At 45.3% G+C, this 20,170-nt stretch overlaps 1 protein-coding gene across 3 annotated transcripts in view; it reads left to right on the top strand.

Annotated features, from left to right (window-relative positions):
* Window positions 1–20,170, top strand: part of C4H6orf58 (chromosome 4 C6orf58 homolog) — a 192,044-nt gene that overhangs the window by 129,401 nt on the left and 42,473 nt on the right. For 2 of the 3 annotated variants that reach the window (XM_068231507.1, XM_068231505.1), the window contains exons 2-4: window positions 11,167–11,541; window positions 15,614–15,700; window positions 18,125–18,208. In XM_068231507.1, coding sequence (XP_068087608.1) covers window positions 11,167–11,541; window positions 15,614–15,700; window positions 18,125–18,208 — 546 coding nt within the window. The remainder of the gene's footprint in view (window positions 1–11,166; window positions 11,542–15,613; window positions 15,701–18,124; window positions 18,209–20,170) is intronic. The other variant, XM_068231506.1, reaches the window with a different exon arrangement.

The following is a 20,170-nucleotide window of genomic DNA, read 5'->3' on the forward strand; positions in this document are numbered from 1 at the left end:
AATTAAAATCAATTTCCGCTAACTTGTGACAAAAAATAAAATCTTCTATGAACTCGCCATACTACTAACGGAATACCTTGGGGTGTCTTCTTTCTAAAATGGGGTCATTTGTGGGGTTCCTATACTGCCCTGGCATTTTAGGGGCCCTAAACCGTGAGGAGTAGTCTTGAAACGAAATTTCTCAAAATGACCTGTGAAATCCTAAAGGTACTCATTGGACTTTGGGCCCTTTAGCGCAGTTAGGGTGCAAAAAAGTGCCACACATGTGGTATCGCCATACTCGGGAGAAGTAGTACAATGTGTTTTGGGTTGTATTTTTACACATACCCATGCTGGGGGGGAGAAATACCTCTGTAAATGGACAATTGTGTGTAAAAAAATCAAAAGATTGTCATTTACAGAAGTATTTCTCCCCCCCAGCATGGGTATGTGTAAAAATACACCCCAAAACACATTATACTACTTCTCCCGAGTACGGCGATACCACATGTGTGGCACTTTTTTGCACCCTAACTGCACTAAGGGGCCCAAAGTCCAATGAGTACCTTTAGGATTTCACAGGTCATTTTTGTTTCAAGACTACTCCTAACGGTTTAGGGCCCCTAAAATGCCAGGGCAGTATAGGAACCCCACTAATGACCCCATTTTAGAAAGAAGACACCCCAAGGTATTCCGTTAGGAGTATGGTGAGTTCATAGAAGTTTTTATTTTTTTGTCACAAGTTAGCGGAAATTGATTTTAATTGTTTTTTTTCACAAAGTGTCATTTTCCGCTAACTTGTGACAAAAAATAAAATCTTCTATGAACTCACCATACTCCGTATGGAATACCTTTGGGTGTCTTCTTTCTAGAATGGGGTCATTTGTGGGGTTCCTATACTGCCCTGGCATTTTAGGGGCCCTAAACCGTGAGGAGTAGTCTTGAAACCAAATGTCGCAAAATGACCTGCGAAATCCTAAAGGTACTCATTGGACTTTGGGCCCCTTAGCGTACTTAGGGTGTAAAAAAAAATCCACACATGTGGTACCGCCGTACTCAGGAGAAGTAGTATAATGCGTTTTGGGGTGTATTTTTACACATGCCCATGCTAAGTGAGAGAAATATCTCTGTAAATGACAATTGTTTGATTTTTTTTACACACAATTGTCCATTTACATAGAAATTTCTCCCACCCAGCATGGGTATGTGTAAAAATACACCCCAAAACACATTATGCTACTTTTCCTGAGTACGGCGGTACCACATGTGTGACACTTTTTTGCAGCCTAGGTGCGCTAAGGGGCCCAACGTCCTATTCACAGGTCATTTTGAGGCATTTGTTTTCTAGACTACTCCTCGCGGTTTAGGGCCTCTAAAATGCAAGGGCGGTATAGGAACCCCACAAGTGACCCCATTTTAGAAAGAAGACACCCCAAGGTATTCCGTTAGGTGTATGGCGAGTTCATAGAAGATTTTATTTTTTGTCACAAGTTAGTGAAAAATGACACTTTGTGAAAAAAAACCAATAAAAATCAATTTCCGCTAACTTTTGACAAAAAATAAAATCTTCTATGAACTCGTCATACACCTAACAGAATAAGTTGGGGTGTCTTTTTTTCTAAAATGGGGTCACTTGTGGGGTTCCTATACCGCCCTGGCATTTTACAGGCCCAAAACCGTGAGTAGTCTGGAAACCAAATGTCTCAAAATGACTGTTCAGGGGTATAAGCATCTGCAAATTTTGATGACAGGTGGTCTATGAGGGGGCGAATTTTGTGGAACCGGTCATAAGCAGGGTGGCCTTTTAGATGACAGGTTGTATTGGGCCTGATCTGATGGATAGGAGTGCTAGGGGGGTGACAGGAGGTGATTGATGGGTGTCTCAGGGGGTGGTTAGAGGGGAAAATAGATGCCATCAATGCACTGGGGAGGTGATCGGAAGGGGGTCTGAGGGGGATCTGAGGGTTTGGCCGAGTGATCAGGAGCCCACACGGGGCAAATTGGGGCCTGATCTGATGGGTAGGTGTGCTAGGGGGTGACAGGAGGTGATTGATGGGTGTCTCAAGGTGTGATTAGAGGGGGGAATAGATGCAAGCAATGCACTGGCGAGGTGATCAGGGCTGGGGTCTGAGGGCATTCTGAGGGTGTGGGCGGGTGATTGAGTGCCCTAGGGGCAGATAGGGGTCTAATCTGATAGGTAGCAGTGACAGGGGGTGATTGATGGGTAATTAGTGGGTGTTTAGGGTAGAGAACAGATGTAAACACTGCACTTGGGAGGTGATCGGACGTCGGATCTGCGGGCGATCTATTGGTGTGGGTGGGTGATCAGATTGCCCGCAAGGGGCAGGTTAGGGGCTGATTGATGGGTGGCAGTGACAGCGGGTGATTGATGGGCGGCAGTGACAGGGGGTGATTGATGGGTGGCAGTGACAGGGGGTGATTGATGGGTGATTGATAGGTGATTGACAGGTAATCAGTGGGTTATTACAGGGGAGAACAGATGTAAATATTGCACTGGCGAATTGATAAGGGGGGGGTCTGAGGGCAATCTGAGCGTGTAGGCGGGCGATTGGGTGCCCGCAAGGGGCAGATTAGGGTCTGATCTGATGGGTAACAGTGACAGGTGGTGATAGGGGGTGATTGATGGGTGATTGATGGGTAATTAGTGGGTGTTTAGAGGAGAGAATAGATGGAAACACTGCGCTTGGGTGGTGATCTGATGTCGGATCTGCGGGCGATCTATTGGTGTGGGTGGGTGATCAGATTGCCCGCAAGGGGCAGGTTAGGGGCTGATTGATGGGTGGCAGTGACAGGGGGTGATTGATGGGTGATAGGTGATTGGCAGGTGATTGACAGGTGATCAGTGGGTTATTACAGGGAAGAACAGATGTAATTAATGCACTGGTGAATTGATAAGGGGGGGTCAGAGGGCAATCTGAGCGTGTGGGCGGGTGATTGGGTGCCCGCAAGGGGCAGATTAGGGTCTGATCTGATAGGTAAAAGTGACAGGTGGTGATAGGGGGTGATTGATGGGTGATTGATGGGTAATTAGTGGGTGTTTAGAGGAGAGAATAGATGTAAACAATGGATTTGGGAGGTGATCTGATGTCGGATCTGCGGGCGATCTATTGGTGTGGGGGGGTGATCAGATTGCCCGCAAGGGGCAGGTTAGGGGCTGATTGATGGGTGGCAGTGACAGGGGGTGATTGACGGGTGATTGACAGGTGATGGACAGGTGATTGACAAGTGATCAGGGGGGATAGATGCATACAGTACATGGGGGGGGGGTCTGGGGGGGGGGGGGGGGTCTGGGGAGAATCTGAGGGGTGGGGGGGTGATCAGGAGGGAGCAGGGGGCAGGGGGGGATAAAAAAAAAATAGCGTTGACAGATAGTGACAGGGAGTGATTGATGGGTGATTAGGGGGGTGATTGGGTGCAAACAGGGGTCTGGGGGGTGGGCAGGGGGGGGTCTGATGGGTGCTGTGGGCGATCTGGGGCAGGGGGGGGGGAAATCAGTGTGCTTGGTGCAGACTAGGGTGGCTGCAGCCTGCCCTGGTGGTCCCTCGGACATTGGGACCACCAGGGCAGGAGGCAGCCTGTATAATACACTTTGTAAACATTACAAAGTGTATTATACACTTTGTATGCGGCGATCGTCGGGTTAACATCCCGCCGGCGCTTCCGTATGGCCGGCGGGATGTTGCGGCGGGTGAGCGGCGCCAGGCGGAGGCGGAGGATCGCGTCACGGATGACGCGATCGCTCCGCCCATGCCCCTACAAGGACCGCCGCCATTTGTCTATACGGCGGTCCTTGCGGCGTCCACTTCCCGGCCGCCTGTGTGCGTTAGGCGGTCGGGAAGTGGTTAAGCTGTGTGCATGCTGACAAACACATACAGGGGAAGGAGGGAGTGCACTGAATTAGACCCTAGCCACAGGGGTCAGTAACAAGAAAAAATACATATATCCAGGCACATCGCCTCTAGTTAGGACATTATAGAAGTTATTAAGGAAAGACAGGTGCTGAAGGGGGTGTGGCTAGAAAACAGCAAAAAATCTATTAACCCCTCGCACTCACGCATGCAAATGTTCAAACAAATGCATTCACAGATTCACTCATCCAGGCACAACTGTTATCCCTACAGCTAAGTTAAAAGACGGGGTCTTAGTTCACAGAAGAGTGCATTCTTATGCTTAATCACCTATACTGCGCAGAAGTACCCAGGTAAACATAGGTGTCCTAACTCTGGCCCTGTAACATGCATAGTGCAGACATGCAAACGTTCGTTTCCTTAATAACTTATATAATGTCCTAACCAGGGCCGTTTCTACCGCCGTGCGGCCCGTGCCGCCGCCCTGAGCGCTGCTGGGAGGGGGGCGCTGTGATGGAGGGGGGAGCCGCAGCCGTGGGGAGGGCAGCCCGACCTCTCCCTCCCTTCCACTCCCCGGGCCGCCCTTCGTGCGATCTCCCCTCGGACTGCAGAGTAATGCAGCAGGGAAGCGCTATAGAAAACTAATCACCTCCCTGGTTCGATCGCTGCTCTCTCGCCGCCAGTCTCCTCTCTCCATAGACGCTGATACACACACACGCTGCTTCCTGTTTAGCCGGAAACAGCGTGTGTATCAGCGTCTATGCAGAGAGAGGAGACTGGCGGCAAGAGAGCAGCGATCGGAACCAGGGAGGTGAGTAGTTTTCTAAAGCACTTCCCTGCTGCATTACTCTGCAGTCCGAGGGGAGATCGCACGGAGGGCGGCCCGGGGAGTGGAAGGGAGGGAGAGGTCGGGCTGCCCTCCCCGCGGCTGCGGCTCCCTTCTCCATCATGGGGGGCACCTACCTAACCTATATTGGGGCAGCTACCTATCTAACCTATCCTGGGGGGCACCTACCTATCTAACGTATCCTGGGGGGCACCTACCTAATCTAACCTATACTGGGGCAGCTACCTATCTAACCTATCCTGGGGGGCACCTACCTATCTAACCTATCCTGGGGGGCACCTACCTATCTAACCTATACTGAGGGGCAGGTACCTATCTAACCTATATTGGGAGGCACGTACCTAATGTAACCTATACTGGGGGGCACCTACCTAATCTAACCTATACTGGGGGGCACCTACCTAATCTAACTTATACTGGGGGCACCTACCTAATCTAACTTATACTGGGGGGCACCTACCTAATCTAACCTATACTGAGGGGCAGCTACCTAATCTAACCTATACTGGGGGGCAGCTACCTAATCTAACCTATACTGGGGGGCAGCTATCTAACCTATACTGGGGGCAGCTACCTAACCTATACTGGGGGCAGGTACCTATCTAACCTATACTGGGGGGCACCTACCTAATCTAACCTATACTGGGGGGCACCTACCTATCTAACCTATACTGGGGGGCAGCTACCTATCTAACCTGGGGGGCAGCTACCTAATCTAACCTATACAGAGGGGGCAGCTACCTAATCTAACCTATACAGGGGGGCACCTACCTATCTAACCTATACCAGGGGGCAGCTACCTATCTAACCTATAGTGGGAGCATTAACTTATCTAACCTGTATTGGGGGCACCTACCTACCTAGCTAGCCTATACAGGTGACAACTATACTGGCTACCTATATTGGAGGCACCTACCTAACTAACCTATACTGGGGGCATCTACCTATTTAACCTACACTGGGGGCAACTATTCTGGCTACCTATATTAGAGGCACCCACCTAGCTAACCTGTACTGGGGGCACCTACTACCTATCTAATTTATACCGGGGACGCCTGCCTATCTAACCTATACTGGGGGCAACTATACTGGCTACCTATACTGGAAGCACCTACCTGGCTAACCTATACCGGAGGCAACTATGCTGGCTCACCTATGCCTGGCTACCTATACTGGGGGGACCTATAGCTGGTTACCTATACTGGGGTACCTATTCTGGGGGAATGTATACTGAGTGCAACTATACCTGGCTAACATATACTGCGGGCACCCATACCTTGCTGCGGGGGGGGGGGGGGGGGCGCAATTTTTACACCATTGCCCTGGGTGCATTTTAGCCTAGAAACTGCACTGGTCCTAACTAAAGGCAATGTGCCTGGATATATGTATTTTTTCTTGTTACTGACCCCTGTGGCTAGGGTCTAATTCAGTGCACTCCCTCCTTCCCCTGTATGTGTTTGTCAGCATGCACACAGCTTATACTGGTGTATGTGCATGGTGCACATGGACACATAACGTTAGCTCCCTTGTGCGATTGGTAAGATGCACTGTCTTTCCCAGGAGAGGAAGTTAGGATGTGTGCTCCTAATCCATTGATAGGTTTGATGCAATGAATGTGTTTGCATGTCTGCACTATGCATGTTAAAGGGCCAGAGTTAGGACACCTATGTTTACCTGGGTACTTCTGCGCAGTATAGGTGACTAAGCATAAGAATGCATTCTTCTGTGAACTAAGACCCCGGCTTTTAACTTAGCTGTAAGGATAACAGTTATGCCTGGATGAGTGAATCTGTGAAGGCATTTGTTTGAACATTTGCATGCGTGAGTGCGAGGGGTTAATAGATTTTTTTTGATTATTTCATATGGGGCACCGTACACTAAGGTGCCTTGCAGGCCTTTGTACACCGAGTCATTTATAATTTCTAGGGCTCTACGCTGCTCCACAGTCATTTGGTGCCTTCCAACATTGGCCAAGTAGCAGTCCACATCATCCTGCTTGTTCAGCATCAGCGAGCATGCAATGTGGACCAATGCAGAATCACCATCTGCAGCACTTGTTCTTCTCGGTTTGCTGTTACTGGGCCTAGTTGTAGGAGTGGTGTGGAGGGTCTGGCTGTCCTGTGGCTCGGAGACCGGCGTACTGCAGAGCAAATGTGGCACTATATTTTCCGGAGTGTCCTTTGCGAAAAACAATAAAGATTAATGACATGGCAGACATTTGTTATCACATATACATAACATAAAGAAAAGACTGCCTCTCCCATGTGCACATGCAGCTGGGCTCTGGGAAATAACAAGTCCACCTATCTGGACACGTAACAATACTTTGGAGAACTGCTTGCCATGGTTTCACCTTGGCATGGTAAAAGCAACTGGTAAAAGCAGTTGCTTTTACCATGCCAAGGTGAAATCATTGGATCACATCCTGACTGTTGTCAGAGAGGACATAGCTTTGTGCACCACTTTTGTTTGTGTTGGTATAAGGTACATAACACCACTGAACTTCAAACACAGGTCTGTCAAAACTCAGGAAGCACGTTTGGGTTCATATTGCCATTTCAAACACAATCTCCCTACATATGCCCCACCCCCAATCTAACTACAAACACAAAGAAAAAAAACAAACAGTCTTGCCCAAGGTCTCATACTGAATAGATTCTGGCTTACAGAACAGCAGGAGCAGAGATTGCAATGGCTAGGGGCCATTGGAACCAGTACTCCCTGGTCAACCAGTATACCTACCATCACACCTTCCCAACATAATAAACAGTAATAATAATAATAATAATAAATCCCTCCAAAAACAGAACCAGTTGGGACCTATGAGCCATGCACAATAAGGAGTACACGGGTGGATGGTTACCAGGGGTGGATCACTACGGGCCAGTATTTTCATACTTGGGAAGCACTGTGACATAGTGGTTTGCACTGTTGCTTTGCAGCGCTGGGTCCCTGTATGGAATACCAGCCAGGGCACTACCTTCCAGGCGTTTGTATGTTAAAAAGTGTGCCTGCGTGTTTCCGCCGTGTGCTCAGCTTTCCGCACAAAATATAAAAATGATGGTAGTGAATATATTGTGCGCCCCTCTAAGGTACACTTTAGTGACAAGACAAAATATAAGTATATATATATATATATATATATATATATATATATATATATTTCTTTCAAGGCCCAATGTTAACACACAGAAGAAGGGAAAACAAAGTATATAAACCTACCATCGATGTACAGGCTTGTACTTAACTTTCGTCAAGTTGCTGCGTTGTACTTTCTGACCAAGCCTCCTCGCTTTCCACAGCACTGTCCCCGTTGCCGGATGACGTGGGCATTGTTGGCAGAGTGGCGAGAGTGGCACTTGATGGCTGTGGTACAGTCTGGTCCCTAATAAAAGACAGGTTGTCATAGTACCACAGCTTTTTAACAAGCAGATAGGTTTTGATGCGCTGAATGCGTGCATGTTTGTGCTATGCATGTTACAGGGCCAGAGTTAGGACACATACAACACTGGGCTACCACTGCACGGTGTATGTGACTACGCAAGAGACTTTATTCTTGTAACGAAGTTCCCAGCTTTTAACTTAGCTGTAGGGACAGCACTGATTGCTGCATGATTTTTGTGAATGGATTCGCATGAGGATTTGCATGAGTGTGCGGAAGTTCATTTTGATTGTACGCTTTAAAGCAAACCTGAACTGAAAATTAAAAGTCAAAATAAACATACACACATCATACTTACCTCCTGTGTAGTCTACTCATCAATCACTTTCTCCTCTCCTGTGTCCTGTTTGTCCACTGTTATCAATGGAATTCTCCATCCTCCATTTTGAAAATGGCCATTCCCCCATAACGGCTTCCTGGTCAGTACACTGTTCAACTGTAGTATCACCCACTTGAGCCATAGGAAAATATGGACATTACCTTGCTCATCAGTTGTCCTTTCAGTTATAACTGACATCAACTGATATATAACTGACAGCAACTGATACAGTGGCTTGCAAAAGTATTCGTCCCCCTTGAAGTTGTCCACATTTTGTCATATTACTGCCACAAACTTGAATCAATTTTATTGGAATTCCACAGGAAAGACCAATATAAAGGGGTGTACACGTGAGACGTGGAACAGAAATCATACATGATTCCAAACATGTTTTACAAATAAATAACTGCAAAGTGGGGTGTGCGTAATTATTCAGCCCCCTTTGGTCCAAGTGCAGTTGCCCATAGACATTGCCTGATGAGTGCTAATGACTAAATAGAGTGCACCTGTGTGTAATCTAATGTCAGTACAAATACAGCAGCTTTGTGACGGCCTCAGAGGTTGTCTAAGAGAATATTGGGAGCAACAACACCATGAAGCCCAAAGAACACACCTGACAAGTCAGGGGTAAAGTTATCGAGAAATTTAAAGCAGGCTTAGGCTACAAAAAATATTTTCAAAGCCTTGAACATCCCACGGAGCACTGTTCAAGCGATCATTCAGAAATGGAAGGAGTATGGCACAACTGTAAACCTAAGCCGAACAAAGAGAGCGCTGATCAGAAATGCAGTCAAGAGGCCCATGGTGACTCTGGACGAGCTGCAGAGATCTACAGCTCAGGTGGGGGAATCTGTCCATAGGACAACTATTAGTCATGCACTGCACAAAGTTGGCCTTTAAGGAAGAGTGGCAAGAAGAAAGCTATTGTTAACAGAAAAGCATAAGAAGTCCCGTTTGCAGTTTGCCACAAGCCATGTGGGGGACACAGCAAACATGTGGAAGAAGGTGCTCTGGTCAGATGAGACCAAAATGGAACTTTGTGGCCAAAATGCAAAATGCTATGTGTGACGGAAAACTAACACTGCACATCACTCTGAACACACCATCCCCACTGTCAAATATGGTGGTGGCAGTATCATGCTCTGGGGGTGCTTCTCTTCACCATGGACATGGAAACTGGTCAGAGTTGATGGGAAGATGGATGGAGCCAAATACAGGGCAATCTTGGAAGAAAACCTCTTGGAGTCTGCAAAAGACTTGAGACTGGGGCGGAGATTCACCTTCCAGCTGGACAACGACCCTAAACATAAAGCCAGGGCAACAATGGAATGGTTTAAAACAAAACATATCCATGTGTTAGAATGGCCCAGTCAAAGTCCAGATCTAAATCCAATCAAGAATCTGTGGCAAGATCTGAAAACTGCTGTTTCTCAAACGCTGTCCATTTAATCTGACTGAGCTGGAGCTGTTTTGCAAAGAAGAATGGGCAAGGATTTCAGTCTCTAGATGTACAAAGCTGGTAGAGACATACCCTATAAGACTGGCAGCTGTAATTGCAGCAAAAGGTGGTTCTACAAAGTATTGACTTAGGGGGATGAATAATTATGCACACCCCACTTTGCAGTTATTTATTTGTAAAAAATGTTTGGAATCATGTATGATTTTCGTTCCACTTCTCACATGTACACCACTTTGTATTGGTCTTTCACGTGGAATTCCAATAAAATTGATGCATGTTTGTGGCAGTAATGTGACAAAATGTGGAAAACTTCAAGGAGGCCAAATACTTTTTCAAGCCACTGTATATTTTAGTTCTGACAAAATCTTGTCAGAACTGGAAGGAGTCATCCTTAGAAGAAAATGGTGAGCTTCTGCGAGGAACTGTGGCAAAGTTCATTTGCAGGTACATCATGTGTTTATTTTAAATCATTTTACTCGGCTCCAGCTCCCTTTAAAGTGTACCTGAGACGAGAAGCATCTCAGGTACCATACTTACCTTTTAGGCCAAATTGAGGGGGACAGGTGCCACTTGGGGAGACAGCGAATGACTGAGCGGCCTCAAGGGGACTTAAGGAAGACCCAGGTAAGTATAGAACCTGAGACGCTCCTCATTTCAGGTTCTCTTTAACTGCATGCATTGCATGGCACACGTAAAACACAATGTGACTTTTCCTCTCCATTGCATTGTAATCCTGTGTTTACAGGACATGCAACACAATGTCCCAGGGTGAACCTAGCCTAAAGCTACATACACACGTCGGATTTTTGCAAAAGACCCGTCATTTGGACATCCAAACGACGGGCCGTTTGGACGTCAAATCGGGCGTGTGTACAGTCTGTCGTTAAGCTGATAAGACTGGACTTGAGCGATCTGCTTGGTGGATCGCTCAAGTCCAGTCTTATCAACTGAACGACAAACTATACACACACCTGATTTGGACGTCCAAACGACGGGTTGTTTGCGAAAATCCGACGTGTGTACAAGCATTAAGTCGAGTAAGCGCTGACAGTATATGGTAGTAAATGAGAGCCTAGAATAATACTGTAACACTATATAACCATTGTAAACAGCATGGCAATTTTTTAAGCCTGTTTAGGCTTCCCTGTTTTCTTTATATCCATTTACCATTGTTTGTGAATGGTTTTAAGTGCATTTTAAGTAAATCATTAACCATAATAGCAGTCATTTAACTTGAAAACTTGTTGACAGGTCAAAGTACAGCCTTTATTAAAACAACTGTGATGTACAGCTACTACGGGGCTACTGTGAAAATTACTTTGCTTTGCTGCAAAATGAATGGACTTTTTCTTTTTTCACTGATATTGGTTTATGGCAGTGCTGCCCCCGATATAACTGATAATGGAAGTTATCCACCTATGTGGGACCGGGTACCGGGCAGTCTGAGTGATTTTAGAATTCAGGATGGCAAGGTTGTCATCGATCCCTGGAACTACCTGGAAAGGATGGGAATGTATAAGATTTTATTAAATATAACAGCACCATTTTTGGATATGAAGAAACCAGACAACAAAAAGAACATACTTTGGGGATTACCCCTACAGCATGGATGGCAGTTTCATACAGGTGAGTTTCATGCATCATTTATTGTGTGTCAAATACAGTGACTGTAGTGAGCAGATAATATAGGAGATGCAGTTAACCCCATTTGAATTACTTTACTTATTCCTAATATACTGTACTTGTGTTAGAATTCCATCTGTGGAAAATGTATTGCAATTTAGGATTTTAATTCCCAAATACAAAGTTAGAAATGTATATTATTTATTTGGTTCAACTCTTTTGCACAAGAGTTCAGTAAATGCCTACATGACTAAGCTAAGGTTCTGCACAGGGATGACATGAAGGCCAGGATATTCCATCTCTGAAATATCTTTCTTTATCCTATCTTATCCAATCCAGCATGCTTGCTTTATTCCAACCCTGCATGCTTGTTTATGCAATCCTGCAGGCCTGCTTTATCCAAACCTGCCTGCTTGCTTTATCCAATCCTGCTTGCTTGGTTTATTCAATCCTGCTTGCTTGGTTTATTCAATCCTGCATGGTTGCTTTATTCAATCCTGCATGCTTGCTTTATCCAATCCTGCGTGCTTGCTTTATCCAATCCTGCATTGTTGCTTAATCCAATCCTGCATGCCTGCTTTATCCAATCCTGCATGCTTGCTTGCTTTATCCAACCTGCATGTTTGCTTTACCTAATCCTGTGTGCTTGCTTTAATTATTCCTGCATGCCTGCTTTATACAGTCCTGCATGCTTGCTTTATTCAATCCAGTTTGCCTGCTTTATCCAATCCTGCATGCCTGCTTAATCCAAACCTGCATGCTTGCTTTATCTAGTTCTGCATGCTTGCTTTATCCAGTCCTGCATGCTTGCTTTATACAATCATGCATGTTTGCTGTATCCTATCCTGCATGCTTTCTAAAGGCCCTATTCACACTGAAGATAAAAACGCTGTGTTTACCAGAATTAGACACAAAAATGGACAGTAACTGCATCCTACTAATAGGATACATGTACACTGTCAAATGGAAAGCAAATATACAATGCGGTTGCCGGACCGCAAATCCAAAGTCGGGGACCTGCTGCATTTTTCCCGCAGCCAGATTTAGCGCACATTAGGCTTCCCACCCACTAGGCTTCCCACCACACAAGAATTGCTCACCTGTACCATGGAAATATGGTACCGCTGTCCCTGCTTATCCCAGAGACCATGAAGGATAGGGCTTTCTGTTGATTTGCAAAAGAACCAATGGGCATTCTCCTGCAACCAAAAAATTCTCATTGGTTCATGTGCACCAATGAGAATCCTCCCTGTTACTTTAAACCAACAGGAAGTCCCATGCTTTCTGGTCTCGGACGAGCAGTGGATGAGCAAGGATGGCGCAGATGACAGGAGAAATGATGGAAGTACCAGCGTAAAGGTGAGTGGACAGGTGGGGATGCAAATGCAGTGGCCAATGTGAACCACACCAGTACATTTTCAGACTAACTGCGCTTTTGGAATTTTTTCCACAAATATATATCTACTTGCGTGGTACACGCTTTAAAATCTGATGCAAGACAGTCCAAAACAAAATTCCCAAATAAAGCAGCGCTCCAGATCTCATTAGTCGGCAGTCAAACCCGATTGCTGTCCATAAAGTACAAACAGAAGTCCCTTTGTCTACACCGCAGTGCATCACCAGGTTTTCTCTCGTTTAAACTCTGATAAGGATCAACACGTCATGTAGATAGAAAAGAGAAAGAAGGCAGAAAGTGTACCGTATATACTCGGCTATAAGTCGAGAAATTTTGGACTGACTCAAAGTATAAAAGTGGGGGGGTCGCCTTATACTCGAGATAGTCCAAAATTTCCCCACTTATAGCCAGGAATAGGGGAGGCACCTCTTTCTCTCCCCTTTCCTGTAATACATAGCAGACAGCTTACTGAAAATCCCCCTCCCTCCCAACACCATGCAAAGGAGCCTCTTGTCACTATCTCTCCCCCCTGTGTAATCGCTAAAGTGGAAGCTTCTCACTCACTAATCCATCCAAGCGTTTCTCTCTTCTCCCTGTAGTCACGCTGGCTGGGCTGTGTGTGCATCAGCTCACAGCTACGGGTCCCGGCGATGTCATGTGACTTCATGTATCACATGACATCGCTGTAGCTTATACATACAGCCCAGCGTGAATACAGGGAGAAGAGGGCTGCGTTCGGATGGATTAGTGAGTGAGAAGCTTCCACTTTAGCGATTACACAGGGGAGAGAGATACTGTAGAGACAAAAGGCTCCTTTGCGTGGTGGTGGGAGGGAGGGGGATTTTCAGTAAACTGTCTGCTTTGCAGCGCCGGGATATCTCAGTGAGTGATGGCTTCTGCTTCAGAGATCACACAGAGGGGGGGGAGTTAGAGAGAAGAGGCCTTTTTGCATGGTGGTGGGTGGGAGGGGGGCTTTTTAGCAAGCTGTCTGCTTACACTGCTGGGAAGAGGAGACGGGATAGCTATTGCCCACAAGTGACTGCACAGGCAGGGGGGCACAGGGGCCTCACAGCAGGAGCCACCCAGCCAGCAGGACACAGGGGCCACCCAGCATGAGCCACATAGCCAGGGGGACACAGGGGCCACACAGCCAGGGGAAACAGGGGCCACACAGCAGAAACCACACAGCCAGGGGAACACAGAAGCCACACAGCCAGTGGGACACAGAGGACACACTACTAGAGGGGCCATACAGCCAGGGGGACAAAGGGGCCACACTGCTAGAAGGGCCACACAGCCCTTAACTTTGCTGTACAGACTTATACTTGAGTAATTAATAAATTCCTGTTTAAAAGGGTCAAATATTGGGGTCGACTTATACATGAGGTCGACTTGTATCCGAGTATATACGGTAACTCTGTTTTAGATATTAGTATTCACTTTCACCATCTCCCTAATACCGATAGCCGTGACAACTTTATACTTTAACACACCACTGGTGTGTTACACTATCTGCCTTCTTTCTCTTTTCTATCTACATCATGACGTGTTGATCCTAAGCGGAGTTTAAACGAGAGGAACCCTGGTGATCCACTGCGGTGTAGACAAAGGGACTTCTGTTTGTACTTTATGGACAGCAATCGGGTTTGACTGTCGACTAATGAGATCTGAACCACACCAGTGCATCCACTTAGGATGCGCTCCCATCCTAAGCAGATGTGCTTACATTTACGCATACTCTAGGTTTGCGTCTTTTTAGTGTTAGCCCCGCCTTATCCAATCCTGCATGCTTGCTTTTTCCAATCCTGAATGCTTTCTTTAGCCAATGGTTGGGAGATCAAAATGATAATCAGATTGTCCTTTGTTTTGGGGTATAGACCTCTTTTTAGGGTACCATATCAATAATGTATACACTTGTTATAAAGGGTTGGTTACCCTAAATCTCCAACATTCCTACAATTATGTATCTATATCTGAAGTCATTCAGTTGGACTTTACGGGGGAATTGTGCATATCTGACCAATTTCAAATGCTTTGGGATCAATTTATAACCCAACTCCAGTAAAAGAAATACAGCTTATTTTTAATCCCGTACTATCTTTTTCTTGGCTAGAAAGATTTCCCTCATTTTCTGTCCCTGGGATGCCAGTGGTTTAATATAAACTTTGAATTTCTCAGGAGCAGGAAATGAATGACAGCCATTACAAGTGTGACATTTTCTAACCTACATTACTCTACACATAGCTATAGTCATTTCAGTTTATGTCTCTAATGGAGATATTCACCAATTCTCTATCACGACACGTAGAGAGGAAAACTTCCCCAGATTGGAACACAGACAGCAATAAAAACCCAAAGGATGGTCTAACTTTCTTCCACACTATTGAAAACTATTTTTTCTGAAGTGGCCTTTAGAGAAATGTCATTTTACAATGATAATGTACAAGATATGATAGAAGATACATTTTGGAAAACTGTGAGCAATGAAAACAATGTAGGTTAGAGTAACGTTCAAACTACTGTATTTGAGATTTTGAGATTCAATCAGATGACATACAGTTTGAAATTGTAATTATTATTCACATTATAAATTAAAAAATACAGTGACTCTTGAATTATCATTCCATTGGCAATAATTCTGATTATTCTGCTGACACTTGTGATCATTAATAAATGCAGGGCGATTAACTGATGACTCTCAAGCGACCACCTGTGGACCAAACAGTAATAACTCGACATGCATCTCTGGGAGAAGCTGGTGGGCTTGTAAGTAACACTCTTTATCTTCAGTAAAGTATGGTCTGGTGTTAGTCTGGGAGAAGATATACGCAGACATCAAACCAACAAAGGCTGATTTAGGCTATATCGTTAATGACTAGCAGTTAAATGCTTTATTTCAAGCCTTCAACACTTTAAGTTTCTTCTTCAGGCATGATACAGAACTGGATCAGAACCGTAAGGTACAGTTCTGATCCAGTTCTGTGTCGTGCCTTAATAAAGTTTTGAAATATTGAAATAAACCAGAGGCGTAACAATAGTCCCTGTGACCCCTGAAACCACTGGGGGGCTATAGGGGCCCACTCCTCCTCCTTCTCATTACCCACATGCAGAGTAGCACAGTTAGTGGAGTAATGTTTACCTGCTCCAGCACTGTGGGTCACGTCCATACATCACAGCCGCCCACTTGATGATGCCATTCACTGGCTCCCGATCACATGACCGATGCGAGTCACGTTATTGTGAGCCGGCAATTGGCAGCCGAGAACTGTCATGCATAGAGGAGACCAGCAGCACTGGAGCAGGTAAATATTACTCTGGTCCCTACGCTATTCTGCGTGTGCATCGTGCAAGGGGTGTGCGTGGGGGGGTTGGGTATGGCGGGAAGAAGTTTGGATTCCAGGGAGCCCAATGACAATTTTGCAGGAGGGCCTAATGGGTTGTTGTTACGTTCTTGCAATAAACCATGTACAGCTAACCATTAACAGTGTTACTCGAATCAATGTTTTACTGGTGTGATGTCTGCATATCTTTATCTTCAGCTGATTAGTCATGTTTGACTCTTCTTGACCTCTTGACTGTAGCACACCCAGCCTATCTATCAGACACAGCTACTGTGAGCTCCTGCATCTTGCAAGGACATATTCATGGCTACATAAATGTCACCTAGCCACCCTAGCTTTTGCCCCAACCCCCCCCCCCCCCCCCCCATCACCCTTTTAGGTTCTCCTAGCAAGAGGTCCTCTGGAGATATATGTGTAAGTAAAGACATCTGCTAATGTGCAGCATGTTGTAATCACACCATTGAGTACAAAATGCGTTCAACTGAAATGTCAAATTCTCGAACTGTAATTAAAAAAATGTTTTAATCAAAGAAATATTTAAATGTCAAAGAATATGTTGCCTATAGCATTTTTAACACAAAGTTTTGGGGGAAAATGTTTTAAACTATTGCTTGTGCTCATGAGAGTGAAGAAAGTGTAAACCACATTATTTTATCACTTATGTAAGCATATTATTATTATTATTATTGTTATTATTAAAAATATTATATTTTCTCACTTAGTTCTGCTTATTATAACCCATAGAAACAAAAAGTAAACTAAAACAAAAAATGGCATGGTCCTTGGTCTGTGATCTGGTGCATCTATACGTTGAATAGGTCTTGTCATAGTAAAGACATAAGAGATGTCAACAGCATTTAGTGGCGAAACAAGTGAAAGCAATAGAAAGCCTCACTAACAAAGACAGGTGAAGGAAAAATACCTAGTGGCATATCTAATGGGGAGCAGTCCCTGCAGTTGCCAAGAGTCCCCAGCTTCGCACCCTCATTCTAATACAGGGAGCCTCTCTACTAATAGGGGTTGTTGTAGGCTCACTTATTATGGGTGGTGGAGTTCAGTGTGGGGGAACACTGTTATGTAAGGAGATCATGAGGGAACACATATTATAGGACCCCTGGCAGATGAGTCTCCTAACCAAGGAAGTGGCCATGATAAGAGGGGGAAATGGGTGTGAACATTGGAAGGGCCCATCAAAGTAGCCCCGGGGAGCCTAATGTTTTGTAGCCTTTCCCCTGGTCATAGGGAAGCTGTACACAGACTGAATACTAGGCAGAGGATTATCTAGCACAGGGATGTCAAACCGGTCCTACGAGGGCCGAGGTCCTCACACATTTTTGACACAGCTCAAATGAATTGATGGGTCTGAATCAGGAAAGGTGTGGTCCACCAGGTAGAACACACTTCTCTCTTTCTCAGTCCATGCTAAGCACTGGCATGGATTTGGCCCTCCAGGCCTGGAGTTAGACACCTGTGATCTAGCATGTGCATAAGGCTTTACACTAGGTTTATTAGAGCTTAAAGAACAACTATCAAATAAACTGTTTTTCTGTAAACCCCCACACACCTACAGTGCTTTTAGCCAGCAACTTTTCAGAGGTCTCCCAGCACAGCCTGTGGGATAAAAAAAAGCTGTGTTTATCAGCTGTGTGTAACAATATTGTGTCAGCACCGGGGGGGGGGGGGGGGGGGAGGGGGAGGCAGAGGCAGAACTGAACTGTAACCTGGCTGTAAACTGTTTGCTTTACACTGCATGGCAGAGAGAGACACACAGACAGGAGCACAGAGCTTCAGCTGATGATTATGTACATACGTTTTAAGCTATATTTGTGCTTTCTATCATTCTGAACAGATTCCAGTGACAGTATTAGAGCTAATGAAGATTGTTTCTGTATGCTGGATGTGATGGGCACAGTCCTCCATCGCAATTCCCACAGTGAGAACTGTTCTCTGTAAATGTCACTTTCTTCATATAAAACATGAAAAGATGAAAAAAAGCCTTTGTGTTGCTAGTAATTACTGTAAATATATGTGGTATTTAGAATTTTAGTTAACTTTGATAGTTGTCCTTTAAGGCAAGTTTTTTTCCCATGAGATTTTACCACTGCATTTTCTAATTAGAAACATATGTCACAGCTGTGCATACCTGCAGCTCTACACCTATTCTAACAGTTCAAAACCCCACCACTTGGCATCATTCCTCCCTAAAAAGTGCAGTCAGAAATCAAGCTTCCTGTAAACTACAAGCCTTTGTCAAAGCCCACATGTCCCACAGTGGGCCTGCAGGCATTCAATCTGTAACTGAAAGCAGATGCAGCAGAGGATGGATGCTGCACCGCCAAGACATATAAATGCAGTCACCCCAATGTTCTGGCCAAGTTGGTAGCAATATGAGTGCCATTCCCCTAGCCCCCTGTCATAGATACAGCAAGCTGGCAGTGGTAAGAACACATACTGGGTGGAGGCGTGTTGGAGTTCTAATTCCCAAACAGTCCTCAGCCATGATACAAGAGTACTTGCTCTTGTCATGCTGCCTATTTTTTTATTTGAGGTTATGGTACCTAATTATGTCATTTAGGAGGGTGCTTCCTAATTGTTATTTTGGGGGTCTTGCTGCCTAATTGTTTGTTGGGGTCAAGCAGCGTAATTACATTATTTGGGTGCCAAACTAAATTGTATAGGGGCTACTATGTAATCATTTATTAGGGGTGCCTAAATATTTTATTTGGGTTTATGCTGCTTAATTGTTATTTGGGGGTAATCTAATTATGTACTTAGAAGTTCATATTGCCTAATTGTTGTTATTCAGGGGCTGTGCTATTTTATTGTTATTTGAAGTTATCCTGCCTAAAAATTATGTTGGTTAATAATAATGATTAAGGGACATTGTAACGATTGCAACACAGATTTTTCGGATTATTGGTGATCTGCAGTATCACCAATAATACAGATGCTATACCTGATTATTTGGTGATCTGCAGAGTCACCAATAATACTAGTATAGCTAGACACAGGACAACCAATGTAGAGTAGTGTTTTGGTGCAACAGTAATGAGAAGAGGAGATCTCCCGTGAAGCGGGAGACTCAGACAATACTGCAGCCAAGAATTCCCTGAGGAGCAGGGAATTCAGACTGCACTGCAGCAAGTGGCACCTGAAGAGCAGGAACCACTGACTGTACTGCAAGGAATGTCACCCGAGGAGCAGGTAATAGAAGACTACACTGCAGCCAAGAATCTCCTGAGGAGCAGGGGATTCAGATAGTACTACAGCCAGTGGACACCTGAGGAGCAGGGGCCACTGACTGTGCTGCAGGGATGATCACCTGAGGAGCAGGTGATTGCAGATGAACCTTCAGCCAGGGATCCCCTGAGGAGCAGGGGATTCAGACTGTACTGCAGCCAGTGGACACCTGAGGTGCAGGGACCACTGACTGAGCTACAAAGACAATCACCCGAGAAGCGGGTGATTAAGACTCTACTGCAGCTAGCAGACACTTGAGGCGCAAGTGTTGCAAACTGTACTGCAGGACTGAACACCTAGAAGGAAGGTGCCAGCTCTTAGCAATTCCTGGTAGACCCACTAGTGGGAATAGGAAGGTCAGACAAGCAGGGTCAGTAACGCACGGACAGATAAGGTACAAAGACAGAAGGCTGATTCAGAGTAAGGTACAGGCAGTGTCGGCAGCAGTAATCAGATAGGCAGAAGTACCGAATTAGCAAACAGGAGATTAGTCAGGAAAGCAGAGGGGCATAACAGATAATAGTAGCAATATAGCAATATCCTAGTCTAGGTGTGAAGTCCTTGGTTTCAACACCTGGGATCTAGACTAAAGAATAGTACACAAATATCACAATGCAATTAGTACTTTAAGCTATCAACAGAAACTGGCTAAGTG

This window comes from Hyperolius riggenbachi, chromosome 4 (assembly GCF_040937935.1).
Source record: "Hyperolius riggenbachi isolate aHypRig1 chromosome 4, aHypRig1.pri, whole genome shotgun sequence".
In the NCBI taxonomy this organism is placed as follows: Eukaryota; Metazoa; Chordata; class Amphibia; order Anura; family Hyperoliidae; genus Hyperolius; species Hyperolius riggenbachi.